General features: G+C 45.6%; 8 protein-coding genes across 8 annotated transcripts; 3 read left to right on the top strand and 5 right to left on the bottom strand.

The window, feature by feature from the left end:
- Window positions 1-815: 815 nt before the first annotated feature.
- On the bottom strand, window positions 816-1733 carry ATNIH1004_003032 (putative short chain oxidoreductase/dehydrogenase; the record flags this gene model as incomplete). Its single annotated transcript, XM_033567714.1, has 2 exons — window positions 816-1386; window positions 1441-1733. 2 exons carry the CDS (start codon window positions 1731-1733, stop codon window positions 816-818), a joined length of 864 nt encoding a protein of 287 aa, XP_033429709.1.
- Window positions 1734-3197: 1464 nt separating this feature from the next.
- Window positions 3198-4516, top strand: ATNIH1004_003033 (uncharacterized protein; the record flags this gene model as incomplete). The annotated part of the gene is made up of 4 exons (XM_033567715.1): window positions 3198-3674; window positions 3725-4089; window positions 4155-4416; window positions 4457-4516. The coding sequence occupies 4 exons, from the start codon at window positions 3198-3200 to the stop codon at window positions 4514-4516; spliced, it is 1164 nt and encodes a 387-aa protein (XP_033429710.1).
- A 224-nt stretch (window positions 4517-4740) lies between these two features.
- ATNIH1004_003034 (uncharacterized protein) lies at window positions 4741-6462 on the bottom strand (the record flags this gene model as incomplete). Its single annotated transcript, XM_033567716.1, has 2 exons — window positions 4741-6335; window positions 6414-6462. 2 exons carry the CDS (start codon window positions 6460-6462, stop codon window positions 4741-4743), a joined length of 1644 nt encoding a protein of 547 aa, XP_033429711.1.
- Window positions 6463-12188: 5726 nt separating this feature from the next.
- ATNIH1004_003035 (uncharacterized protein) lies at window positions 12189-13499 on the top strand (the record flags this gene model as incomplete). The annotated part of the gene is made up of 1 exon (XM_033567717.1): window positions 12189-13499. The coding sequence occupies one exon, from the start codon at window positions 12189-12191 to the stop codon at window positions 13497-13499; it is 1311 nt and encodes a 436-aa protein (XP_033429712.1).
- A 162-nt stretch (window positions 13500-13661) lies between these two features.
- ATNIH1004_003036 (aromatic alcohol reductase) lies at window positions 13662-14662 on the bottom strand (the record flags this gene model as incomplete). The annotated part of the gene is made up of 3 exons (XM_033567718.1): window positions 13662-14114; window positions 14169-14582; window positions 14627-14662. 3 exons carry the CDS (start codon window positions 14660-14662, stop codon window positions 13662-13664), a joined length of 903 nt encoding a protein of 300 aa, XP_033429713.1.
- A 328-nt stretch (window positions 14663-14990) lies between these two features.
- ATNIH1004_003037 (uncharacterized protein) lies at window positions 14991-20016 on the top strand (the record flags this gene model as incomplete). Its single annotated transcript, XM_033567719.1, has 8 exons — window positions 14991-15338; window positions 15393-15760; window positions 15804-15894; window positions 15940-17023; window positions 17349-17627; window positions 17684-17913; window positions 17964-18194; window positions 18847-20016. 8 exons carry the CDS (start codon window positions 14991-14993, stop codon window positions 20014-20016), a joined length of 3801 nt encoding a protein of 1266 aa, XP_033429714.1.
- Window positions 20017-20352: 336 nt separating this feature from the next.
- Window positions 20353-21183, bottom strand: ATNIH1004_003038 (RTA1 domain-containing protein; the record flags this gene model as incomplete). The annotated part of the gene is made up of 3 exons (XM_033567720.1): window positions 20353-20357; window positions 20413-20939; window positions 20993-21183. The coding sequence occupies 3 exons, from the start codon at window positions 21181-21183 to the stop codon at window positions 20353-20355; spliced, it is 723 nt and encodes a 240-aa protein (XP_033429715.1).
- Window positions 21184-24769: 3586 nt separating this feature from the next.
- On the bottom strand, window positions 24770-26730 carry ATNIH1004_003039 (uncharacterized protein; the record flags this gene model as incomplete). The annotated part of the gene is made up of 5 exons (XM_033567721.1): window positions 24770-25266; window positions 25522-25713; window positions 25959-26153; window positions 26217-26331; window positions 26395-26730. 5 exons carry the CDS (start codon window positions 26728-26730, stop codon window positions 24770-24772), a joined length of 1335 nt encoding a protein of 444 aa, XP_033429716.1.
- Window positions 26731-27704: the final 974 nt, after the last annotated feature.

Below are 27704 nucleotides of genomic sequence, written 5' to 3' on the forward strand. Positions count from 1 at the left end.
GGGGTTCGGAGCTTAATCCCACTTTAGGTATTTAGATTTGTTGCCAAGCCAATGATGCAACTTGCTGCATATGCACCACAGCATTAGATAGTCTTGATTTTATATAAAAATTTGTGTAGTTATTTTATGACTAAACGAGCTCGGCTCAGACTGCACAAAAAAATATATCTTATTATAAGTGAATGGGAAAATGAGCACGAGATAAATAGAACTCTGCTAGACATAGAGGTATAAGTTAAACTTAGATAGTCTATATAGAGCCCATGGGCTAGATATATCTACAATACTAGTATTAATATTTAGAAATAAGTTCTAGTTATCTGTATTATTGGTCTCCGTTGAAAAGGAGAGACTTTCTCATATAGAAAGCAAGACGCTACAGCCAGCTTTGAAAGCGGTGTAATGTCAGATATACAGCTAGTCGCGAAGAGGAAATAGAGTACGATTGGTAAAAAGGTCTTAATTTGAATGAATTGAGCTGGTTGGGCTCTTCTTGATTATTCTCTTCTTGATTATTCTCTTCTTGGTTATTCTTGATTGATTATTTTGTTGTGTGCTCCACGGGGTTCACCCCGATCTACTCACATAATTCTGGTCCACCAACGGCCATATTATTTGACATGTAATTAATTAGCCCCTTCGGCAACTAGTGTTTCAATGGAATCCATAGAACTGCACGCCGTTGTTAGGATTGCATGGTATACTCATCAGCAACGACCTATGAGGCAAATTGTTAAAACGTCATCTAACTCTAAGTGTTTTTATCCTGCAAGCAGGGGTTTCATTATTTTATCTCTTTTTTCTCAAATTCACACTCAGTTGTCACAATCAGTACTCAAGGCCACCTCACGCGCATTATCCAAGTCATCAGTTAGGCTCTTCAACTTCCCTTCTATCCGCTGTACACAGTCTGGACCCAGAGGCAGCCTCAAGACCTTTCCCTTAAGCTCTCCAGCCACGCCCTCTCCCGTCACAGCTCCAAAGATTCTAGCCACTGCTTTCTCCGGATCCCCTCTCTGTTTCCCTTGTGCCGAGTCGAACATTTCGAGTGCTGCCGCTACAGGGCCACCCTGGTAGGCTTCCGACAGTGGGGTTTCAGTCTTCAGCCTTGCCGATAGGAAATTCGTCCGGAATGCCCCAGGTTCAACGATGAGTACAGAGATATTAAATTGCGATACCTCTCGGGCCAATGATTCCGACAACCCCTCTAGCGCGAACTTGCTAGCTGCGTACAACCCTACTGATTGGATCCCATCCTGTCCGGCTATACTAGTGACGTTCACAATCGTTCCGCTTTTGCGCAAACGCATGAACGGCAGAACAGAACGAATGAGTCTTAAAGGGCCAAAGAAGTTGGTTTCAAACTGGGCATAATTCTCCTCATCTCTGTATCCAGCCTGTCAGTTCTGAGATCAGGGATCGTTAACCGAAACCACGTACTTTGTATCCTCGATTGCCCCTAGTAGCGAGTATCCTGCGTTGTTTACCAAGATATCGATCCTGCCGTAGAAACTCTCAGCTAGTTTCACTGCATCAGGCACGGTATCTGCCTTTGTTACGTCGAGTTCAATAACCTTTCCACCTTTGGACTGGATTATTTGTACTGCATCGGATGATTTGGAGGTACTTCGTACTGTGGCGACTACGTGGTGACCGGCGGCTAGCGCATACAGGGACAGGCTATACCCGAAGCCCGATGAGCTACCGGTGATAAGCCAGACTAATGGAGCCATTTCTGTATACGGATGTGTATGTATGCGAAGAAGGAAGGTATAGCGGGAGAATATGTGTATATATTGACATTTCTATACTTACTGGCAATTCAAGTTATAAATACTCCCATCAAGCGGGATGGAGATAAGTTGCTCGGCCTTAGATGGACTTAACCTGTAAACTCCTTGTGAGAAGGATCGAGCCAAGAATGACGTGAGACCAATGGCGCTTAACTTGTTTCGGCGATCGTTGGTTTCAGCATGAGCAGCATCCAATGACTGACCATGAAATATTCCATGCAATGGGGAGGAATTATACTCTCCTCTACAGAGTATAGTGCAGGGCTAGCAGAATTCTCTTTGCTTAATTGGCTGACGGGCTTCGAGACCATCAGCATTCTACTGCTCGCTCAAGTGTCAAACATAACTTCCATCCTAGTGCAGAGATATGGCATAAACACATTTCAATATTAAGGTGCTGAAATAATTATTGAATCCTCATAAAGGTTCCGGATGATAAATTTATTCCTTAAAGATATATGAACCTCTTTAATCGGCTAAAGAATTCACGAGATTGTGGGGCGTATCTTTGCGATTCCATCATAAATGCAAGGGTAAGGGTGATTATTTTTAGGTTGATCGCTTACAAACTAGGGGATTGCGCTCATATATGTGCAATTTCATCACTATCCTAACCTTAACAGGAGCTGGCATTCCGTGATCTGCAAAATGTTCTCGAAAGCGGTGAAGCTACACTTGAGAGGAGCAACAATGTTCTCAAAAACTCCAAACCCGTGAGAGATGAGAAAGGCGTCAGCCATCGTTCCCCGTGTGAGCTTAGCATTAATCCCCAATCCGTGAAACACGGAGGGATGATTCGATCGGTTGAGAAGGAGTCTCCATTAGAGAAGACCCATGCGGAGGAAATGACTCGGAGTATTAAATTGGCGTATTTATAAGGTGGTATGCAAAAGAGATGGTTCTGGGAGTACAATAACGCTTTCATTTATGAGATATCAACGTGCTTTATACAAATCCAGTAAACGCATTTCAGAGGGCTATCGTACTGGATACTGGGGCATTTATTTAGGCAAAGGTAGAAGAATTGCCCCGGCTAGAACTGAGACTGAATGTGAATTACAATTTAATAAATATATAAAAAAATACTTCAACTATTGACAGAGTAAAGCCGATCCATATTGGGACATCACGTGAAGTAATAGTGACATGGCTATATATGCTATGCCTCCAGAAGAAGAGGGGTAATGACAATACACATCACAATGAATTCAGAGAATATTCGGGCCAATATAGAATTGCACCAATACTTCTGACAATTATCCAACTAAAATGTGGTAAATATTCTTACCTGCGACGTGATTGGCCGGATCGCGTCGATTTCCATTTCGGGAACAATCGTCACTATTAAGTCAGCGACGACCCCAAACGCCAGCACACAGATGTGCACTCGAATACAAACCTGCCATGTCTTCTAAAAACGAAATAGATCTCTACAAAGGCTCTCCTGCACCGGGTCTAGTCCCTACTAACCTTCTCAAAGATGCAGCAGCAGTCGCTCTATTGGACCCTAAGATCTCAGAACCAGGATGCGACTACGGTCCGGAGGAGGGATACTTGCCACTGCGGGAGAATATTGCCAAATGGCTGACAGAGGTCTACGAACCAGTGGAGCCGGTTGTTGCCAGTCGAATCTGCATCACCGGTGGCGCGAGCCAAAATCTCGCCTGTCTGCTGCAGGTGTTCGCCGATCCGGTACAAACAAAGGCGATATGGCTTCCCCAGCCGACTTATCATCTTGTGTTTCAGATATTTGAAGATGCGGGATTCTATGACCATTTGAGGGCCATACCGGAGGACATGGATGGGATGGATGTGGAGACACTCGAGAAGGAACTATCACGAGGAGAGAAGGACTCACCTACGGAAGGTGGACCACATGAGGTGTGATGAATTCAAGATGCTTTCTATCCCATGGTATACTGATAATTTAGTCAATTTCAAAACCACCTCGACCGTACAGAAAAATCTACCAACACATCATATACTGCGTTCCGACACATGCCAATCCAACCGGGACGACGATGACGCTTTCTCGTCGGGAGGAGCTCATTCGAGTAGCGCGTAGGCACAATGCCCTAATAGTCAGCGACGACGTCTACGACTTGTTGTCCGCCGGTGATTCATCATCTCAAAGGCTGCCACCACGTATTGTCGACCTGGACAGACGTCTTGACGGTTTTCAAGCCCCATTCGGAAATTCCGTGAGCAACGGATCGTTTAGCAAGCTGATATGCCCAGGGTGTCGTGTGGGATGGGCAGAGGCAGCAGGTGCTTTAGTATATGGATTGTCTCAATGGTATGGCATATATGTTTCCTTCCCAATTCTTTCTTTCTTTAGTGAGCCGGTCTAATGAGCAACAGCGGATCAAACATCTCTGGTGGTGCTCCGTGTCAATTAATGTCTACATTTATCAACCAACTGCTCGAAAACGGGACTCTAATAACCCATATTGAGGATACAGTCATTCCAGCATGTGCTCGACGATTCGTAGCCATTACAACCGCAATCAAAAAGCGCCTGTCGCCACTTGGAGTAACATTACAGCCAGACCCAGAGGGAACCTTGCTCACAGGCGGGTTTTTTGTCTGGCTTAGTCTGCCTTCGCCGTTGAATAGCACGGAGGTGTGTGAAGCTGCAAAGAAAGAGAATCTAATTCTGGGAGATGGGCCGGTTTTTGCAGTTCCTGGGAACCGGATACCAGAGTTTCTTCATCGAAGACTAAGGCTTTGTTTTATGTGGGTGGATGAATCGTATTTAGTTGAGGGTATTGCTCGCCTTGAAATTGTGATAAAAGGGCTACTAGACGGGTCGAAGAACGGTAGCTTAGTATCTTCATGTGTTGGCCAGATGTCATGAATGGATAATGCTTATTTCTAATAACAATCTGCGTTGATGTATCTATCAGATGGGGGGATATTCCAATACGGCCAATTTGGTGAAAAAGTTCTATATCAACCAAAGCTGGCTCCATTTCCTCGCGAGCTCCAGTTGGGCAAGATGAATTCTCTCTTCTTCCGGATCCTCAAAACGTTTCTGGGCAAATCCACTACTACTCTCCGTTATCCTAGCAAAGTACGGAGAATCGACCTCGCACTGGGTATATGTCTCAGGCAACTTGCCTTCGTAAAGAAACTCGCGTAAATACTTCGTAGCACATACCGACGTCACTACGGGCGAGCAGTGGCCGTACCCTTTTATCTCAACGATCTGTGAGCCATCGAATGCCAAGTTTGCCGAGCGGGCAGACATGAGAGGACACACCGGATCGTAAGTAGTCGTGAGAATCAGGAGTGGATGAGCCGTCTTGACCCCCTTGCGCGGTACGTATGGATGTGTTCTTGGCACAGTCCATTGCTGTCTCATATAGTACATTTTGTTCAGGCTGGCACCGAACAGACTCTGATTGACCAAGGGAACGATCCTATCAAGGAGCGATTGTCTGTCCTGGGGCCAGTGGTCCGGGCCCGTAACTCCATCGTTGAGGGTGACAAATTCGCTGGCCTCGTGCTGCCAGGAATTTTCATTCCTGTAGGCAAAGAAAGCGTCTGTGGCGTTTCCTTGCATGAGGTTGTACAAAATTTCTGCAAGAGACGTCCACAACACGGGCTTATTCAAGGCCGGGAAAACACCATTGTACCAGACTTTGTCATAATCCAGTACCCCGTAGAAAGTATTATTCACATAAACACTGATAGGCTGTTCCCGAAGCGTCCTCATATACGAAAGGACGGTGTCGCGCAACTCCTCAGTAGTTGTTGCCAGAGAAGCCAGAGAGCAGTTGTCGACACCCGCCTTAATACACTCGTCAAAGAAGCCATCAAGGACGGCATCTGTATCAACCAATGCCTCCGCTTCGTAGAGACCTTCGTACCATTCGAATTGATCCACCACACCATCAATGACGACCCGTTTAGAACGCTCAGGGAATAGTCCTGAGTATGTCTGGCCCAGTAAGGTACCGTAGCTGAATCCCCAATAGGCCATATCTTTCTGACCAAGCGCATTCAGAATGCTGTTCATGTCCGCTGCTGTCTGTGGAGTGTTGATATACTTTGCATACTCGCCCATCGTATCAGAACAAGCCCTGACAAAATTCTGAGTCCATGCGTAGAGTTCTGGACTATTGACTACAACATCGTGGAATCTCACACGGGACAGCTCCTGTCGCGTCTTCCCATCAGGGTAACAAGAAGCTAGTGGTGTGGAGCTATTGACACCGCGCGGATCAAACGAGAGCAGATGGAAGCCCTCACCAACTATTGTGTTCAGTTGCTCGCCTAGACGGTAGATGAGATCGAAGCCACCTCCTCCGGGACCGCCGGGATTCAGGATGAGGTTCTGAGTTGCGCTCCTACCGCGGAGACGGATGAGTGGGATGGTGAAGGTCTTATCTCCCGAGTTTTTGAGGTCGAAATGATCTATAGGGACATCGATACTGCTGCATTCGAGTGGCTTGCTATTCAGAGCTCCACATGGTTCCCATTTTATCAGCTCTCCATCGTATTCGAGGAACCTTGATTTGCTCTGGGGCGCGAAAAGGGCTGATGGGTGGGTAAAGATAAATACATAACAGAGTAATATCAATGAAATGATTATACAGTGTCTTGGGCTTAAACCACTTCTGTGCCTTTTCCAGGCAATATCTCTCTGCAAATGCTTCTCGTCCATAAAGTATTTTGCCAACGAGTGCTCTGCGGTGTACGAATGCAAATAATATAAAATCTACCGAAACAATCTGAGGGATCCTATTGAAATAGTAGAACAGACACGATCATACTGATTGCTACACCAGCCTCTGTTCCCCGCACATTGGAATTTGCTTATAAATGGCGTGCGTGTAGTTGGATGACGCTACCGAATGATCAGTCGACTATCGTGCTAGCGCATGTAAGTAAGCTCTTAGTTTGCTGCTTTCCCACTTCTGGTGGGAATTTTATTGCCCTAGCACTCGTCCGATGACGTGGTTTCCATTTCCACCTCCAAAATTCGTTGGTGGCTGGAGTTCAATTTGCGGAGATGTTGAAAGCGCCTAATGCTAGAGGTACAGTTCACTTTCCATAACTAAATGCTAGATGGGCTGTTGAAACAAAAACTTTTTAAAAACAGGTTCTAGTATATTTTATTCCATACAAATGGTTAAATTGAGAAAGGAATCTTGCCTGGTTTCCCACATAATGGAAGCAGAACTAGTTGCAATAAGTCGAATATCACGCCACCCAACAGGCGAATTATGTATTGCGTGCACTGGATATTGCTGTAGGGATGCTTATCAGCAGTAATGCAGTGTTCCTCGGGTTAGCCTTTGCCCTATTGAATATGATATCATACGCATGCTACCTTACGTTCTTTTCCTCTAGATTTTTACTCGCTGTGGTATTAGATATGAAGTAAACTAAAGTCTCAGGTGATGTCTCTGATAGACGTATCCCATGACACATTGACTGCTGAGAGAGTATTATAAGTATGTCGCTTTAACAATAATCAATATATGTACTATATATCTATCCATCGGAATATGAGATATCGTACTATATACAGACTCGGTGTAGAACTTTATTCGGAAATGGCTGTTACACAATGGATTGAGACATTTGTGATTAACTATTATGAATATTTACGTAAGGCCCAATCAACTCGCTGGGGTACTATCCTAAATAAGGAGACCGACTCGAAAGCAAGGTTGTGACGATACGTTAGAGCATCTATAAAGGAAGCTAATTGATCGTCTTTGCTCTTGCTTCCATGAATGTTCCACAACTTTACTGCCTGGTCACCAGCCTTGATGTTCCTACATAATGTGAATGCTCTCAAGCAACTTAGGAGCAAAATACTTCCTAGTCTTGTATTCTACATATCCACGGGTACAATTTACATTGTGTTCTCTGCTGATTGTTCTTAGCTACTAAGGTAAAGGGATCAGCGTCCTAGAGACAGTTTTCTGTCTAGGATGACGTCTGAACATCCCGACAGGGTCCAAAATCTGCTCATTGTCCTCAAGCAAAATGGCGGGCTCTTGAAATATGAGCGCGTCCACAATCTCGTACTTAGTGACTTACATTATCCCGTAGTAAAACGAAGAATACGGGAACTCATGTATCTTCTAAGGGGAGGGGGTTCTAAATAACAAATGAGAGTACCTCCTGTCATCAGTAGAAATCGGTGTATTGACCTTGTTTCCCACGCTGCCTCAGTATGAATTATTTCAAGCCAACCCTACTAGTTATAACATGTACTTAATGCAGCGCAATCAGATCGGGTGTTATTTGTAACAGAATAGCGGGGAGTACCATGCTGCAAGAATACTTGATAGTAGCATCAGAGCTTCCCAAAACGGTACGCTACAATTTACCAGCGCCTCGATAATAGGCACGCTTAAAATAATCTATACTTAACTTGCGCAATAGGTGTATATTGGGTTATGTCATCCATTTAAAGTTCAGCTAATCTTACTAAAGTGATTTATGGCATTGGATTCTGTACATTGATCGGCCAGGTACCCGGGCGGAAAGTGCTACCAGGGACGACCCCGATTGGAACACCCGTGGAATATAATTATGGCAGTTCTCTGGTATTGCTTAACCTACTTATAGAAGTCAAAAGGTTAGCCTTATCTGTATCGATAATTTTTTGCTTCCTTGATATCGCTACATACTTACCAAACGATTACGCGGCTTCGTCCCCGAATTATATATATTAAAGAGAAAATGTGGTGCAGAAATTAAAGCTAACTTAGTTGAGGCAATTATATATTAGCAATGTTTATACCAATTGTACAGTTTTGTACTCTAGCAGTTATCACTAGTACATTACAAATTCAGTATGTTAAATATGTTTTGGTTTATTCTTCTGCTTTGAGCAGGAATTTTGTATGAAATGTTAATTCCCTTTCCCCTAGAAACTGGCCTACTCGAATCTGAACCAGATCCTGCCACACACACTTAGTATCATACTTGGCTGGGATCTTCTGATTGTGATGTATGTAGTGGTGGCTCTATAATAATCTAGTAATACGATCGCCAGAGTACTATGTTTTTGCTGATTATTGTAGCAGACATCGGAGGCTGTTCCTCATCCCAGCACTACTCCTGAGCCAGAAACAACTACACCGTACGAGAGTACTACCCCTTACCAGTCTTACTAGCTCTTCTGCCGTGCCAACCTGCTTCCTCTGCTTTCTCTACTTCCTCTGCTTCTATCTCAAGCTATCAACCTCTATTACAATCAGCATAGCCAGCTTCACATCCACCTTAAATGAGGTTACTACTACTCTCATTTCCACCGGTACAAGTTCAACTCCGGAGGCTAGTACAACAACATCACCAAATTCTACCACCAGTGAGAGCTACTTGGAGTACCAGTTATGCTATCACCTCTACTACAAGCTCCGTTATCAGCTCTACATTTAGTTCCAGCTCTAGTTCAAGTTCTATCTCGAGCTTGGCATCCAGCTCAACATCCAGTCTCATCCCTAGCTCTACATTAAGTTCTGCCCCCAGTAAAACCTCCAGTTCTTCTTCTGGCTCTGCTTCTAGTCTTATCCCAGAACATCCTCCTTCCAGATCTACCACCAGTTCAACTATCCCCAGCACAACGACCCCGCCTCTCCCCCACCCCGCCCCCCACAACAAGCGCAACATCCACCGCCTTCCCTGATTGTCCGACCTGCGACCCACAGGCCGGTCGCAACCGATGCAACGTCGCCACGTCCCACAGTCGTCCTGGGGAATGATTTCCACTGCGCTTGTTCCGGTGGCTATAATCCAGTAACCTGGGCCACAGAATATCACATCGAACTCCCCGCCTTCGGGTACCTGTTTTTTGTCCCGCAGAACGCACCATGCACTACATCGTTTACCAATCAGCTTGGAAGTCCCCGGGGACTGTGTGTTGAGGTTACCTTGGCGTAGTTAACTTGTAAAGCTTGATTGGTATGAACAGATGCTTGGTCTATATGGGTCTGGCTTGTTGTTTCGTTGCTAGTTTTTGTTAATATTTAACGATACTCCGGACTACTTGTGATAACAAAAGTTAGTATTAATGTTTTTATATTTACTAACGCATAGCAATATGCTACTCAATATTGTGATGCCGCATCCATACTGAAGAGTAAGGGCACTAGTATAATTAAATTTTAATTCTACTCAATTATATTGGTGTCAATTGATGCAGGTATATAACTAGGTGTGCAAGTTATTACATAACCGCATCATGCCAAAAAAGGTCAACCTCAACCTCCTCCCCTCAAGTGGCATATCAATATAATATCCACGCTCATAAATGGAAATCCAGTATCCTTAAGCGCAAGTTCCGTTTGGGTTAGGATCACTGGGCGAGCCCTGGGTCATGCACAGCTTCGAGCAGCAGGGAGTCTGAGGATCGCATGGTAGTCCCTTAGGAGTGCAGGCAGTTGCCATGGCAGCCATGAAAGAGAGGACGACTACGGTAAGACGCATGTTGGTATTTTTGTGGAGGTGGTGGTCTAAGAAACGTGAGCCCATAATTCCAGTCCGATTTTAAGCCAGACAGTAACATACTATTGTTCTTTTTGTAGATTGGAAGACTGTAGTTGCTTGATGGAAAAATCGATTCTTGGGGGAGATGACAGCCTTTATATACAAATGTGTGGGTCTTTTAGAACACAAACAGTGATAGTAACGCTGTTACATCCAGATCTACGGAGTAGGGGCCAAAGCATGAATCCTTAATGCAGCCAGGGTATGCCCATGTTCTGGTGAGACAATGTGGGCCAATAGTCCATGATAGATGTACTGAATTGGAACTTGGTGGTTCCAAATCCTGGAGGCCTATTATACGTTGGCCGGTAATCCCTCGCCACAATCAAAAATGCAGCCAAGGAGTAGGAGAACCCCGGCGGTGTATAGAATTGTTGGGGGCTTGATTTATAGCCCAAGGTTAGTACTCAGTATATCTATATTATGTGTATTCTGTACATACATAGTATAGGAACCCTGAACTTTCTTTCCATTTATTCTCGAATATTTAATTTTCGTATAGTACCCACGACTATTCACCAGCTCAAATACAGTATTCGCAGAGAGAGACATGTTGAGACAAGCCCAGAAATGCTCAATCTCGATCCCCTGTTCGCCCAACAGAAAATTTCAAGCTTGCTAGATACTAATATAGTAAAAGTGGCTTCTTTGTTTCCAAAGAGGGGTAGTTGCGGGGACCTGAAGCAATTGGCGTGACTTAGTTGGTGTTCACTTTCGGAGGCACTGGTTGATCGACACATGGGCTAACTTTAGTCGGTTAAAGTCGATTTCTTGCCTGAGACTATTGGGATATACTCCGTACTCCGTATCTTGTTGGGCTCCCATTCGTTGCCTTCAGCTGTCATCCACATTGGTATGGTTCTTTGATAGCATATGCAAACCAACACTTCTTATCAACTCAGGTAGGCTAAGGACACAGTGTGATATCCCTGTTGGCTATTTGACGTTATTGATGTTGGCTTGCTAGTCTTCCATTCGGCCTTTTTTTTTTTTTTTTAACTTTTTGCCGTGAACGCCGATAACTGTTACTGTTTGATCTTGGTTTAAGGCTACATTTTCATGGCTTTTTGCCATCTCAACGTTCTTCAAACTATCACTTTGATCTATAAGTCCCCAGACTGGAGTAGCATAGACAACAGTGCGCTCCTGGAACCCCATAGTGGTGTAAGGAAATTGGGTTTAGGAGAAAAAAAAATCACCACTGATAAAAAGAACGGAGATTTGGTTCCAAAAACAAACAGGAAAAAGGAAAGAAAAACAAAAAGAAAAAAAGTCCAAGAAAAGGCCTAACAGGAAACTATAAATAAAGGAAAACAGAACGAATGGACGTGAACTCCCTGAGCATTCCTATTTTCTCTCTGACTCGCAGCAGACTTTGGACAACGGACCAGGACCTGTCTTTCTGAGCATACACATTGATATTGGCTATAACAACTGAATTGATCTAGATTTTGCTTTTTGCTTTTCAAATGGCTATATTTAAATTTTGCCTGTTCCAAACAAATCTTAACCCGGCAACTATTGACTCTTACTAGGTACAGTGCATTTCCCTAACTAATCACACATGAAAAGGGCCGTTGTGGTACAATAAAAGTAAGGCTGCCAATTATTAAAATTGTAGATTCTACAACGTAAGTCACGACACCCTGTGCGGTTTGATCCTTAGATATGGCAGTGAAGGGAGTAATAATATTGATTAGAAGGTCATCTGACCATCAATCAGAATCTATTGGCCGCTAGCCTTAAATCTTGGTATGTGGATTAAACACAATGCAATGCATACACCACCAGTGACGCTTCAGTCGAAGATTTGAATTATAAAAAACGTTTACTTTTATAATACTACTGCTGTACCTTTGAAACTGGGAATAATTCATCGTCATGCACTTCTCAAAAGCATTCTGCGCTGCATTTGGCCTATTTCTTTTAGCCGACCAGTCCAGTATTCCATCCTCATCTTTGCACAGATCCAGCGCACCTATTCCTCCAAGTCTCGATCCATTTTACAACCCTTCGGATTTGTCATGGCGGTTTACAATTCCAGGCACTATACTCAAATTTCGTAACATTACCTTCGGCCTCACATCTCCATCGCCAGCTATACAGGCATCATATCAACTCCTCTACCGCACCACTAATGCCCACGGCCATCCAAGCCATACCGTGACGACCATAATTATCCCCTCAGACGCAAACCTGACCAGGCTCTTATCATACCAAATCGCCTACAATTCACCTGATATCAACTGTTCTCCGTCTTACTGGCTCCAAGATGGCGCGTCCCACCGCTCCCACGGAATTTTAGGCGAACTGAGACATCTGATCATTGCATTCCTGGCACAAGGCATTCCCATGAATATACCAGACCACGAAGGGGTAAATGCCGCCTTTAGCGTGGGAACTCAGACCGGCTACAGTGTTCTGGACTCACTTCGTGCTGTGACAAAATCAGGCTCCATCACCGGAATTTCATCCGCAGCGTCAATCACAATGATAGGATACTCTGGTGGTGCTTTGGCAACTGAATGGGCCAGCGAGCTGCACTCTTCCTACGCTCCTGATATTCGTATTTCCGCCGCTGCCATGGGCGGCTTGCCAACGAATATCACCAAGACGTTCTTTGCAATCGATGGGACATATCATGCTGAGCTTATTACTGCTGCGTTCAATGGAATTGCAAACGCATTTAATCGCTTTGCAATATATATACGTCGTCATCTGAAACCAGAATATGCATCAACTTTCTATTCCCCCAGACAAGAGTGCACAAAGAAAATCTCGAGTCAACTTGAGTTCTCTTTTCGAGGCCGCCACCCGAATATCTCATCGTTTTTCGACAACGGAAATAGAATCGTATATGACCAGGCCGATTTGATAAATACGATCGGTGTTATGGGATTCCATGGCATTCCAAACTTCCCGCTATATGTTTGGAAGGGTACAAATGATGAGGTTTCGGTTCCGATTGAGGATACTGATGCCCTGGTGAAGAAGTACTGTGCTGCAGGGACTAATATTACTTATGTTCGTGTGCAGGATGGGGACCATAGAAAGGCATTGGTCGCTGGGTTGCCGGGGGCAAAGGGGTTCCTGAATGATACTTACAATGGAATCGTCCCTACCATGTGCACGAATACGACTATTCCCGCTAAGGTTGGAGACGATGCGAATGGCATGGAAGAATTGCTATGATGGCAATTCAAGTATGAGAGTTCTTGTATTAACAGAGAGCATATTCATAATATTTCCATAGTTCTCTATAAGAATTGGCCCATCCTGTAAGTGGAAAGATTCAACTCAGTCCTCTGGGATTCATCTGGACAACTCTTAGATACCAAGCCCCCAAACACTGTACTAATTTCCCACAACACGCTTGACCGTCTTCTTCACGCTCTCCAATTCAAGTCCCAACAAGTCATTGCTAAGGTTTAGATCCTTGACATAGTTCGACTGCAGCCCGGGGATACTCGCATAAGTTGTAGCCCGAACCAGCATAAACGCCCCTGAAAAGTCCCCTGCACCAAGTTTCTTCCGAGCCTCGCTAACCTGCTCATCAGTAGTCGTGCTTGTCACACTCCACTTAGCACCGGTTTCCTCCTCCAGAGCAGCGAGAATCTCATTCTGAGTGGTTTCCACCGACGCAATATTGATGTTCTGGTTTTGTGTCTCCTGCGGATACTGCAAAACTGACACCACAGCCTGCGCAAGCTGTTTCTCATTCGTCAGAGTAAAACTCTTACTTCCTCCGTCCCAGATAGTTGCTTTCCGATTAGGGATGTCGAATTGTAAGAATCCATTCCCAAGGCCCTGTGCGCATTCATCAGTCCGATTGCCTCCCAGGTAGAAGAAAAGTATACGTACCCAGTCAAATAAAAGGGACGGAAAAATTCCAGTCCAGGTAAGACCTTCTCCCTCCTTGGCCTTCAGATACTCCAGAAGTTCCTTCTTCACCTCAAAAAGGGGTAAGAGGCCCCGAACAGCCGCGTTCAGACTACTGGCGGAGAACTCGGACGGGATGAACCGCTTGACTCCAGCGCGCACAGCGGCATCGACATATTTTTTCTGATCGCTAAAGGCAGCCGAACCGACGGTGGAAATTACCGCGTCCTTGCCCTTAAAGGCGGCTTCAAGGTCGGTCTCTGAGAAGTTGGTTTTGCGCACGATCACGCCCGCAGGGAATGTCGCTTTACTCTCCGAGCGGGTAATGGCTGTAATTGTGAACTGGGAGGACTCAATCAATCCGTTCACAACAATCGTTCCGATGCTGCCGCCGGCCTGGGGAATGTTAGCTAGGTTATGGGTGGAATGAGCGGACGTACTCCGATAACTGCAACGCTCTTCAATGGGGAGGACATTTTATTATAGCTTAAGCTGAAGTTGAATGAAGTGTGAACTGTATTATTCAAGAGATGAGAATTCTCTTTCCTGTATTTTGGGATATTCTACGTGAGAGACTGGCATATTTATACCACTGCTGCCCCACATCGGCCCCATGAATAATAACCTGAACAATGAATTGCGCATTAGAAATACTGAGTCCTCCGCTCTCCGCTCTAGCCAATAAAGTTCAATCCACGGCTGACATTCTGTTGGTTTCGTACTCATCTTGTCTCATCCCACAGTGCCTCTCATCTTCGATTATCCTAAGTCAGTTTCGAAATCAACAAGCAGGATTAATAAGAAATGCCGCGGAGGATGATTGCGTCCGGACGATCGTGCCTTGAATGCCGTCGGAGGAAGATCAAATGCGACAGGTCACTCCCCTGCTCCTATTGTGTGAAAACGGGAATACAGTGCGCTTATCCACCGCGGAGAGCGGAGCGCACAAGATCCCGTGGTCGCAGTCCAGATGCTGATCTGCGAGGACGCGTTGAGCGAATCGAGGCTGCTTTGGGATCATTGGGGAGGGAGGCTACGCAGATTAGGGATCTCTTACATGCGAATCCGTTACTGTCATCGCGGTCGAATGATAATAGCGATGCGAGGGAGGGTGATGTTGGTCATGCTAATGGGAGTCGCGCCGAGAAACAGGTTGGGTTATATGATTTTCTCACGGATTTCAATTTATCCTGCTGATATCTATAGGATGCTGTCCTACAACATCTAGATATCAGTCGCATTCGTTCATCTCCAAGACCTGCTGTCTCAGCAGACAGCCGCCTGCGCTCCTACTTCACCTCAGACCTGGTGTCAGATCTGGAATCCCTACATCCACCTCCTGTGATGATCTCATTTATCTGGCAGAAATATTTGGACAATGTGGATCCCCTGATTAAGATCGTGCATGCACCCACCGTGCAAAGGCAGATTATGCACTTAGTTCGAGGCCGAGATAACAAAGATATACCGGCCACGTGTTTGCTCTTCGCAGTATATTACTCGACTGTGCTGACCATGTCGAGGGAGGAATGTTTTGCGGAATTCGAGGAAGATAAATTAGTTTTGCTAAAGAGGTACATCGTCCATTTCCTCCACGACACTGACTAACCAGAACAGGTACCGGACAGCCGTCGAATCTGCCCTGTTACAGGCAGACCTTCTACAATCATTGGACTTGTCGGTTTTACAAGCATTCCTTCTATATCTCGTATGTCAGCATTCCCTTTCAAGTACATAATCTAATGCAAGACAGATATGCGCCTGGAGAGACAAATGCGGCCCAAAAGTACGGACCCTCATAGGTCTCGCCATCGGCATCGCTGTAAAAACCGATCTCCACCGTGACGGCGACAACCTTTATCTCTCTCCGTTCGAAGCTGAAATGCGCAGACGCCTCTGGTGGCACATTTGCATCCTTGACATCCACACTGCAGAGGACGGCGCGTCAGTGCCATGCATTCAAGACTCATTATTCAATACACGACTCCCTACTAATGTCAACGACGTTAATCTGGATCCGCAAATGAGCGTCCCTCCTGTAGCGCAGACGGGAAAAACTGAGATGCTATTCAGCTTGGTCCGGTTCGAGGTAAGTTACTTTGCTCGCCAGATTGTGTTTCCCGATCAATTCTGTCAGGATAATGGGTACAAGGTGTTGTCGCCGTTGGAGAAATGTGAAGCGATTGATCGATTCCAACGGAGTATTGAAACTAGATACCTGGTGCATTGTGATAAACGCGTACCGTTAGATTTTATTATTACCACTTCGACACGTCTGGTTCTAGTCCGGTTCAAGTTAACAGTGACCAAGCCTCGCTCCGGGCAGAACCAGAACCAGAACCATCTAGCCATGCCAGGGAATTTCCGTGGGATATGCGTGGAATTATTGCAACAGAGCCACGATCTGAGACGGTGTGAAAAAGCCCGGCATTGGCTGTGGCTGTTTCAGAGTTATGTGGAGTGGGAAGCGCTGGCTTGTCTCCTTCTCGATCTCTGTTTGACTCCTTCCCGAACGGTAGCTGATTTAGTTTGGACGACTGTCAACAAGATATATCGATACTGGAAACAACGTGGTGGTGATACTGGGAGATGTCGTCGCTGGGAAAACATTGAGGGGCTGTACGCCCAGGCTGTGGCTATTCGAGACAGTGTACCTCCTTCCTCCCAGTTGTCAGAGGCAACCGGTCAAAGACACGAAATCCCCAACGTGGCAAGCCCCGAGCACCTCTCTCGTATCTGGGAATTAGCTAATGCAGCTGCTACGGCGGGGCTGAATGGGCCCTCGCAGCCAGTGTCCGCTGAGGACGCAGCAGAAATGCCAACGGCTGGCACTCTCTGTGAATGGAGTGCTGGGGTGTTTGGACAATATTTTGGGCTTATTGATTCTGGCAAAGATAAATCCACATAGAGTTGCACGCACCATACTATACTCTTCGATCTTGATTGCTTCAGTGTATTTGTGTGTATCAATTGCAAATGCTATTTATTAATAGCCTGTTGCATGTAATCTGTTTGGTAAATAAAACTGTACTTGTCGCTGCGATGTACTATAGAGTCACAACAACGTGATGCCACATGACTTCGCTTATCCTCTGCATCGAGTAACACGACACACTTGAATTTCCTCTTATTTCCTTCAACTTCCCATCTCTATCCATCCAGCCTCCTCCGGAGAATCAGTTCGCGAATTCTACTCCCCACCCTCAGCACTCTCTGGGGCCTTGTCGCCATATTGCATTGTGAGGTGGATTCGACGGTTTCCTTGCATTCGATTTTTCCTCAGTCTCTTGGAAGCTGGCCACTTCCAGGGCATTGTCCTCTACCTATCCGGGTTCTACCGACGTCATGAGCCCCTGGTTCGCGTTGTGCTGCTCTTCTCTGCCGCATCTCTAAGCAGTGTCTTCTCCGGGTTCCTCGTAGCCGCCATCCAGCAAATGGATGGTTTGGCGGCTTGCGTGGCTGGCAAAGGATCTTCATTCAGGAACGTCTATTCACAGTCTGCTTCGACTTCTTCTCCTTCTTTATCCTCCCCAGCGGGCCAGACTTCGTCCTCACTCTCCGCCACAAACACCCCCAACATTGCATCACACGTCTCCAGCTAGACACAAACAATACCTTTGCCTCCGAACCCGTCGCCTTGAAAAAGGTCCTCTCTATCCTACTTGACCTCCACCTGTGGATCACCTGTGTCGTGCTCTTCTACGGCGACGTCTGTCTCTTCGGTTTGGTATATATCTCCCTATCTATCGTCCAGTCCGTTGGCTACAGAAAATGAAGACGCAACTTATGACCGTCCCTTCATACGTGTATGCAATCCTCGTGACGATGATCGCAGAAGTTTCCGCAGACCGGTATAGATGGCGTGCGGCGGTCGTCTCCATGGGCTTTATATCTACAAGTGGTGATGGGATCCTGAGCGCTTGGCTTTATCCTCAGAGTTCGGCGCCGTACTATTTTCTCGGGATGCGGTTTAATCTGGCATTGGTGGCTCTTATGATGACATTTAATGTACTGCAGATTGTTTTATTAAGCGCATTGAATAGGAGGAAGAAAGTGGATCGTGCGAGGTTGTTGCATGGGTTGGAGCATTTGTGGGTTGAGCGGAGCGTTTGGCGGATAGGCATCTGGATTATAGATATACGTATTAGGATTGGGTACTGTCTCAATTGCTCAATTTCACACCAGCCATCAAATATGTCAGAAATTCCTCTGAGCATACAGACCCTGTCTTATGCCACACATTTGCCACTACATCGGTGTGCCAGGGTGTATACCAAATCCATACCAGCACGTGACATTCGGCTCTTTTCTTGCCGAAGCGGGTCAAAAGAAAACGAATACGGCTACGATTACATCTCTCCAAACATGGACAACGCAGGGCGGCAAAACAGGATCCGTTCTCGGCGATCACATAATAAATCTCGTTCTGGGTGTAGGAACTGTAAAAGGCGGCATGTCAAGGTGAGTTAGACAAGTTATCTCCAGAAATTATCCCTTTCCGTTGATTCTTTTTCCATTCTTTCCAACTTGCCGCATACATTTCTAGCAAGACACTCTACTACCACCATTTTCCGCACTTGTCTGTCTTCATTTTGCTTATTCCCAACCCTATAACGTACTGGATGGTAGTATTCCCGAGCAGCATGCTTACAAGTTCCAGTGCGACGAAAAGAAACCAACATGTACAAACTGCCTGTATCATTCAGTTGACTGCGACTTTGCTGTACCCTCAGCCCCTAATCTAAACTCTACATCAGCATCGTCAACCACCGGACCACAATCAGCTCGACAATACCGCTTTAAACAGTCTAAATATCGGCCCCCAGCAGATCCTTCAAGTAACGATGTGGTTTCAACCTCCCAGTCAAATTCAAGAGGAGTCCAATGTGACCTCCCTTCACCCCACCGCGCAAGTAATGGGATCTCATTCGCTGATCTAGAGCTTTTCCATCACTTTGTCACTTTCACTTGCTATACTCTCGGAGACAAGAATGATAAGAAGCAGGTGTGGCAGGTCCATGTCCCTCGATACGGCTTCTCGTTCCCCTCCCTTCATTTTCTCACCCTGGCGATTTCCGCCCTGCATCTCGCGTACAAGCACCCAGAGCTTCGAGAGGAGTATTTGATAAAAGCAGACAGCCATTTTACCTTTGGTATCCAGTCTGTAAATAATATCCTATCCAACCTCAACTCCGACAATTGTCAGATGATCTATCTCTCCGCTGCGCTCATCTGTCTCATTTATTTCGCCCGCGGGCCCCGACCAGGTGAATACCTCGTCTTCAGCGAAACAGGCAAATCCGAATGGCTTGTCCTGATGCGTGGAGTACGGTATATTGTGCGGTCCTCGCGGGAAATGATCTTTACGGGAATTTTGGCTGTCGATGATGATGAGGTCCACGATATCAGCCCATCATTGGAAGAGGAGTATCTCCAGCAACGGAATCACCTACAAGGTATTCGTCGATTTATTGACATGCAGGTTCCAAATTCGGAGAAGGAGCTATACACGTCTGCCATTGATTCCCTAATGGGCTCCTTTGAGGAGCTGAACAGATCCCGCACAGCCAATGGGGATGGTATCACCCTGCTGCCTGCGGTCATAGGGTGGATTTACCGGCTCTCTGAAACATTTGTCGGACGTCTGGAAGACAAAGGCTCATTTGCATTGATTATACTGGCACATTGGAGTGTGATGTTGAAATACATGACTCCGTCATGGTTGATGGTAGGCTGGGATAGGCATGTTATTTCAGGGATCCGGTCGTCTTTGGAAGAGGAGTACCACCAGTGGATTGAATGGCCTGTACAAATGATTGAGAGATCATAGTTATTGTTTTGGTTTGTATATAAGGTTTATATTATGTTACGGATAGAATGTTTATCAGGCCGATTGCTCTATATATACACCTAGTAAGTTTACAGTTCCCCCACAATAAAATGAAACAGTTGAAATTAAAAGAAACTCCCTATTCCTAGAACCCAGAAAATAAACAGCCAATAAAACACGGCCATCGAATAAGAGAGATTCAATGCCGTTGATACTACGTATACCTCGTCAACGGCACATCCATCGAATTTCTCTCTCCAACATCAGCTCCAGACATTTCATTTGCCTTATTCATAACCCTCAACCGCTTGACCAACACCCCAGGATGCCAGAAAATCAAACTCACAATAGAAACCATCATCATACTTGCATCAAACACATAAATATACACCTCACTCCTTCCCACCGCCGACTTCGGTGCCGCAAACTCAATCGTCCGCACAAGGTTCCGAAGCATCAACGCGAAGCAAGAGATATATATCGCCCACATATACCTCTCCCAATGTAGATCTGTATTCTGCTCCGCCACAGGCGTGGGATCCCTCTTCAACCGTCTGTGAAAAACGAAAGCGACCCACACGAACAAGGCAAACACAACCAGCGAAAATATCAGACCTACTAATACCACTTTTAGACCAATGTTCATAATATTATCGTTCCCTGTGATCTGGTCCCCGGCTCCAAAAATCTGAGTCAGGAAGCACAGAACATCATTCGCCACGAAGATGAATGTGAGTCGCCTGGATCGAATGCTAGAGTGGTGGTCTGCGTTGAAGGCGCGGATAATACGACCGAGAACCATGTAGATGGTTGCGGCAACGAGAGGAGGAGCACATAGAATCAGCATCTGTTGCAGTGCCCAAGATTTAATCTGCGTTCTGTTGTTGTGGGACCATGCTCGTCCGTAGTAGCCGTTGTTTCGCCTAGGCTAGTTAGGATGGCCTTATATGACGAAAGTGAGGGATGGAATTCTCACTTACATATTCCTCCTAAAATGAGCGCGATAAAGTATGCTGCGCGGTAGGGGATCATGAGTATTAGGTGGATTACCGTCGCAAAGCCGAAGATGCCCATAAAGGCGTATCCTGCTGTCTGGGATGGATTGTAGGGGTAGAATTCAACCCAGGGGTCTGAGCCATTTACTCCAGAATGGAAGACAATATCCATTGTTTGATAGATCGGTAAACGGAGATTGACTGTAAGAATTTTCAATGATATTAGATTATATGCATTCGAGATGGCTACATTTATATCACCGGCGTTGGCATACGAGTAAACTACTGTATTAGGGAATTCAAGAACGAGTACGAGCGGAGCGCTAAAATAGCTTCACTCGGCAGACAACCCTAAATTTAGCAGGCAAAATGTCTCTGTCTGGTTGCCTTTGGGCTCCAGTCTAGTGGTAAAACCATTCGACCATAAAGGATATAAAGACAACGAATCAAACGATCAGTTGCTTCTAGCACTCTATATAGGAATAAAGGGTTCAATCCATAACACAAAATTAATCAATTACGTACCTCTATTATTACCTGTTTCAATCAAATCGTTAGATCAGTTGCTTTTTCTCTGGATCAGGCTTGAACTACCCCTGAATAGCCATAATCTGCAAGATCTAAAGAATTTCTTTACTTCATCAATTGTCTAACTCATTGGCCAACTCTAAGCATCTATGCATAACTGTGTTAAAAGGAAGTTCGAAGGGGATACGAGCTAAGCTCGGAGCTGGATTTGAGTTACTTTGAACTACACACAGTTGAGTTGTGCGTCGCTTCAGTTATCCAGCAGCTGCATGCGAATCCCAAGCTCAACAAACTTTAACTTGAATGGCGGCGTTACCTTCACAAACTATCCCAATACCCTGACGGACAAGACAAATATAGTGGCCGATACGAGCTCTCTAGGCATAAGCCAGATGTAAACCACGTTGCTCTGGATTAGCTCCGTGGCCGAAAGGAACACCACCTCATAATCCTCTAAGTTGATCAAGATCATATCTCAAAGATGTCTAATTTTCGATTCAGCAACTCCTGAAAACATCATACCGTCGCTCTTTTCTTGATTTCCTTTTCTCTTCTGTATTGAAATTTCTTTCACTTCCAACACCACCGATATCTCCGAGCTTGTGAACGGGGATACTGGGTAATGGGGTGTCTGTCTACCACCCAGTGGCCCAAAATGAGGCTACACAGAGTGTACACAGTACACTAATAGTAGGAACTATAAAACGGAAAGGTAGTAGCCGAGAGCCTTTGGCCCCTCAGGAATTAGTGGCGGGACAAGGCATAATACAGTTAGGTTACACAGTGGTTTAATAATCCTATGAGCAATGAGCATATCTCGAACTCTCCTTAAATAAAAGATCATGGCCCTGCTGCTGTTGGACAGATCTTGACTCCTGTCCTGGACCACTACTATTAGAGTACATAGAAGGGCATATATATAGACATAAAATATCTATAATGTTACTGGAACTTCTCCTCTTCCTCTTCCTCCTATATTCGGTTTCCATATCTGGAAAAGTCTCGAATAATCACTTCATCGATCCTGATACTGCCTTCCTAGAATGGCCGCTTGGCTCGCAGCAGGTTATCTCATGGAAGACAACCTTGGAGGAATTCAACATCTGCTTCTGGCAGGAGGTTGTCGGGGAAAGTCGGACTAATGTTTAGGGGAATGTATATAGTGAGTTTAAGTTACTGCGAGCGATGTTGATACAAAACAGACCCCTAAGCAACGCTGGTAATTAGCAACAGAACCCCTAAGTAAGCACCAAGTCACAAACTTCACCCGGGTCACCCAACTTTATGGTTTTGACCTGAGCGTTTTCAATGCCTTTTTCCTCTGGATTAATCACGATAACGAAGAGGAGCGGATGGTTTCTGCGCAGTTTAAAATTACCGGATCAGAATCTACTTCTATCTCGACCTCAAACAACACCCTCAACTCATCGCCACAAACTCCTGTTTTCACCTCTACTCCTCCTCCTCCTCATCATCATCATCATCACCATAATCACCATCATCACTAGCAACCAGGAATATAGCGTTAGGAGTAGGAATAACATCGATATTCCAATTTTCACCACCCTAGCTATTCTTATCTGGCTCAGAACACTTCAGATTCAGTCTGCGAAGAACCTAAAGAATCCAGAGGGCACTGCATATTATCTCGGCTACATTCAAATATAGGGCAACACACCAGCAGAATCATCCATCTTCACTACCGCCACCACCTAGCGAGGTTCCGGGGTCGGATCCGACTGTCTACCATCGCGAATTACCTACTTGAAAGCGCAGTTACATAAGATCGGGATTTTGAAGAGGGTTGCAGTTTTAATTTTAATATTTCTGCTAGGCACCATCTCTGGAGCTCGGATTAAGAGGTAAGATGATGCCTCTTGATTAATTAATTGCTTTGTTCAGTCTGCAATGCTGAATGTTAGTGTATATATTGGCAGAATCATAGATAAAGTACCTAGAAGAGACAGAAGAGGCATAAGGCCAAGTATTCATATTGCTATCAATCATGCCGCTAGCTAGAACAAAAAGAAAACCATCTACTCAACAAAACAATAACGGCTATAGACAAGGAAAAGAGAGAGACTAGGCAGAGTATACCAGCTAACCACTTTTTTCCTTTCTTTGAGAACAGAGCAGAACAGAACGGCTGAAGATGCTGGCTATACAGGAACCACAAGAAACATGAAATGGAAGGGAAAAGGGTAGAGTACCAGAGGGGGAAAGAAAAAGGAAAAGGCTAGCACAGCTGAGCCTTGAGGGATTCAATCTCGGCGGTTAGGTTGTGCAGCGGCTACGCCTGGCCTGCGATGGTCTTGGTTTGCTCTGCGATAAGATCGATGGCGCCGATCTCGCGCTGCACGGTGTCGGATTCGATGAACCGGTGGTGGAAGAGAGAAGAGTAATAGGTTGGGCTGGGGTGGTGGCGCTGGGGGTGCTTGGGGCAGGCGAGCGGTCGGCGGTTGTGAGAGATGCCCAAAATCGACTGTTAGAATAGAAGGACTATGATATGGATATGGCGGGAGGCTGTGGATGACTTAACGCTGTGCATCTCGGTCCATACTCAACCTGGTTGCGGTATTGGAAGAAGAATGAGTTTGAAGATGGCACATGAACCTGCGACAATGAACAAAGAGCTGCAGCCTAGTCGATATAAATCGACCAAGACCGTGATGGCTTCACCTTCCTACGGGCTGCAAAAATCGCTGGGTTAGTTCCAATTGTTATAAGACTTGGAAATTTGGATAGCTCACTGAGGTTTAGACTGGGAATATTCGACAATTCCAGGTCATTAACAGTGCCATCCTCAATATTGTCTCACTCCTTAGGTCAGAGACTTTATTATCTAACACCATGCTATACCAGTGAAGTAGAACTCTTGACTCCATCCATCATGCTTATGTTACAGGGCCTCGTATCCAGGGGTGAAGATCCGTCTAGAGCGACAAATGGCATAACATATATTCACAATCTTATGTGGTCTGTAGGTTTATCAGGAAGAATACCCTGCATATGAGACCTACAGCTCTTAGCACAGGGAACAGTTAGACGTGTTGATCACATACTTAGGAACCTCGGGCAATAACCGTTCGAACTTGATACACATAGGCGGCTATTCTAATAATATCTGGCGATTTCACGCTGAGTATTCGTAGACGACCCTCATCGGCGCTTCATGAAGGACATTAAATCTCTAGCTGCTAGACAATATTATATGCCTAGTGGTCCCTAGATCAGATTGGGAAGACAGGTGACTGCTGTCGACGTGCGGAGTGCGATAGCGGATACTCATCCTCGTTGTGGTCGTCAAAGGGCCAGTGGCGAGATGTCATTTCACGCTCGTAATCGGAGTTCAGAGAGGCAAAGCCATCAGCCTTCAACTGGCGGTCTCGGGACAAAGCAGCGTCATATTTGTTGGGAGTCGTCCATCCATTGGCGCTGATACCTGTAGCATTGCGGGCATGTTTGAGGCGGACACCAACTTCTTCTTGCTTGCTCTGCAGGTGTACGATGGAATCAGCCTCAGCCGCAGGAAATGATATCGGACACCGATACGCCGAGTATTTGTGCCAGAGATTGGCAACGAGGACAAGTTCGGCCTGACAAGGCTCACCGACATGGCTAAAGATGCAGCATGGCAACTGAGCAAGGATCTGAGTATCATCAGTCATAGTGATCTGTACAATGCGGTTGAATCCACCTTCACCAATCTTCATAAGACTTTTGGCCTCTGTATGGTGTCTGTATATCGATTAGGCGGCGACCCTCTTCAGTTTATCGACGTTGAAGTTGCAGCGGCGTTCAGAGAGGCGGCGCTTTTCATTTTATCTGTAAGCATCAGCTAGCAAGATCACGAGTGCAGGAGACATCGATTAGCAGCCCACATCTATCACCCAGATGTGTACTCAAAGAGCCGACGATTATTATCCATCGCTGAAGTTTTGGGGGTTGTGGAAGTTGAGTAGGACATAGCCGAAATACTCACTGAAAGAGCCTGGGAGAACGCAGATCGGTACCATGGACATGCAGCCAAACCCTGGGACAGCATAGAGAAGATGGTCAAAGGAAGTATGTGTACGGGCGACTATTGATTCCACTCCGTAGATGTATGGCATATCATGGGTCGTAACAGGTTGCAGTGCCAAGATATGAGACACTTGCAGCAAGGCCAATGCACCTAAGTTGTTAAAAATGTATACTTGCATATGGTGAAAATAGCATAGCTTGGACACTTGGTCCATAGATCTGGCCCGAAGTTATTCTAGGGTAAAGACACCACTAAGCCAGAGGACAAATATAATTTATCATAGTGAACTTTTATCACTCTAACCAAGAACCAGTGTATATTATATTTCAGTCATTGCTCGTCTAATAAAAAAATAATATCGCTAAAACAATCTATCACAAATGTTCTCTATTTACCAAATACCTTGAAACGGTCCTCAAGAGGATTGAAAGACTTCTCGCCGGGCGCGCTAGCAGGAGCACCAAAGACCAACTGCGCATCAAGCTTCCACGAAGCAGGCAGGTTCCACTGCTTCTGGATGCCCTCATCGATCAAGGGGCTGTAGTGCTGGAGGTTGGCACCAAGGCCTTCGGACTGCAGGGCCGTCCAGACTGGAATATGTCAGTTTCAAGTATCGCGAAATTTCCTATTCGGACAGAGATAGATACACATACCGAGGTACTGCGACATAGCATTCGACTCGAGCGCAAACGGGTCAAATTTATCAGCGTAGATGGCAAATTTCTCCTTGATAGTCGCCAGCGAGTCGTAGTCCACGAAGAAAAGAACCTAATGTACATGTTAACAGTGCTTGGTTGAACAGCAGGAAGGATCGTGCGAGGTAGCGCTTACTGTTCCGTAAGCTGCACGGAAAGCATTCAGCTTGGGCTTGGTCTGGTTCTCAAATGTCTCCTTGGGAACCTTTCCGGCAGCAACAAGTCCCTCCATGGCGCTGATGGCAATGTCCCAGACCTTTTGGTGCTCCTCCTTCAGCAGGAGAACCACGCGGGAGGTCTGAGTGTTGAAGGAGCTGGGCACATGCAAGACGGCAGATTGAACGATATGTTCGATAGCCTCGTCGGAGATGGGGCTCTCGGCCTTCAGAGCGTAGTGCGTTCGACGAGCCTTGACGGCCTCCAGAATAGCCGTCGTGGCAGAGTTCTTGAATTCAACCTGAATAGAGCCCATTTTGGTTTTTGGATATGGATTTAGGGTGGAGTGACGTATTGATGTAGTAGTGATATAGGTATCTAGGATACGCGCCGTGCAGTTCTGATGAAAGAGTAGACTGGATCATGGGGAATAGCTTTTTTATATCTTGACACTTCAACTGTTCCCTAGTGCAGTATCTGTGTCACTGTATACGCGTTGCACAATTTTTCTTCATAATTCCGTGCCCATAGCCCCATAAAAAACCCTTGATCTATTATCAGCAGCCAATGAGCACATCAGGTTGGCAGTTACGCAACCCTTTGTCAGCAAAAATTAATAATGTTGCGCGGAATGTTCGCGCCGGGAGGAAATTTGGAAGCACGATTTGTGGGGATTAATAATAGTCTCTAAGGACTTAGAAATCGGGTCCAAAAATTAGGTTGAGAAAGCTTGGTTGGATTATCAATCCTACGGAAATAGAGAAAGACAGATATGACAGAAAATTAGAAAATACTTCGATCTACAGAGTATAGGATATAGATGCCAAGAGCCTGAAGCTTACATGCGTCAATGCATGCTGCAGGGATAGAATCAAAAAGAAAAAATAGAATAATCAAGAATAATAACTTAAAATGCTGGGAATGACTCAGCAAAACAAGATGTTGCCCTGATTGGCTGGAAGGATTCGTGTCGTAACGGGCCGCGTCCCAACACCTTCTATGACGCACGAGCATAGCATGTTCCCACACCATTGTTTCCTGTGCAAAGTCGATGATATAAGACTGTTGTGGGTAATTACTAGTCTAGAGTTGTCTACACCTCTGGTTTCTCACTCAGGGGGAACAACCTGCCGCATGGATCCGAGAACTGTGATGAAACCCGGTAGAATGCTATATTAGCGGCGGATCCATGAAACCATTCCCTAGCTAGGCTACTGTCTAGTAGACAGGAGAGCAGGTGGCCTTCAAACCCTATAACTTGCATTCCCTGGAACCTGAGGTACTTATTTA

The sequence above is a fragment of the Aspergillus tanneri genome (assembly GCF_003426965.1).
Source record: "Aspergillus tanneri strain NIH1004 chromosome Unknown AapTan_1_pilon_pilon_pilon, whole genome shotgun sequence".
NCBI classification, from domain to species: domain Eukaryota; kingdom Fungi; phylum Ascomycota; class Eurotiomycetes; order Eurotiales; family Aspergillaceae; genus Aspergillus; species Aspergillus tanneri.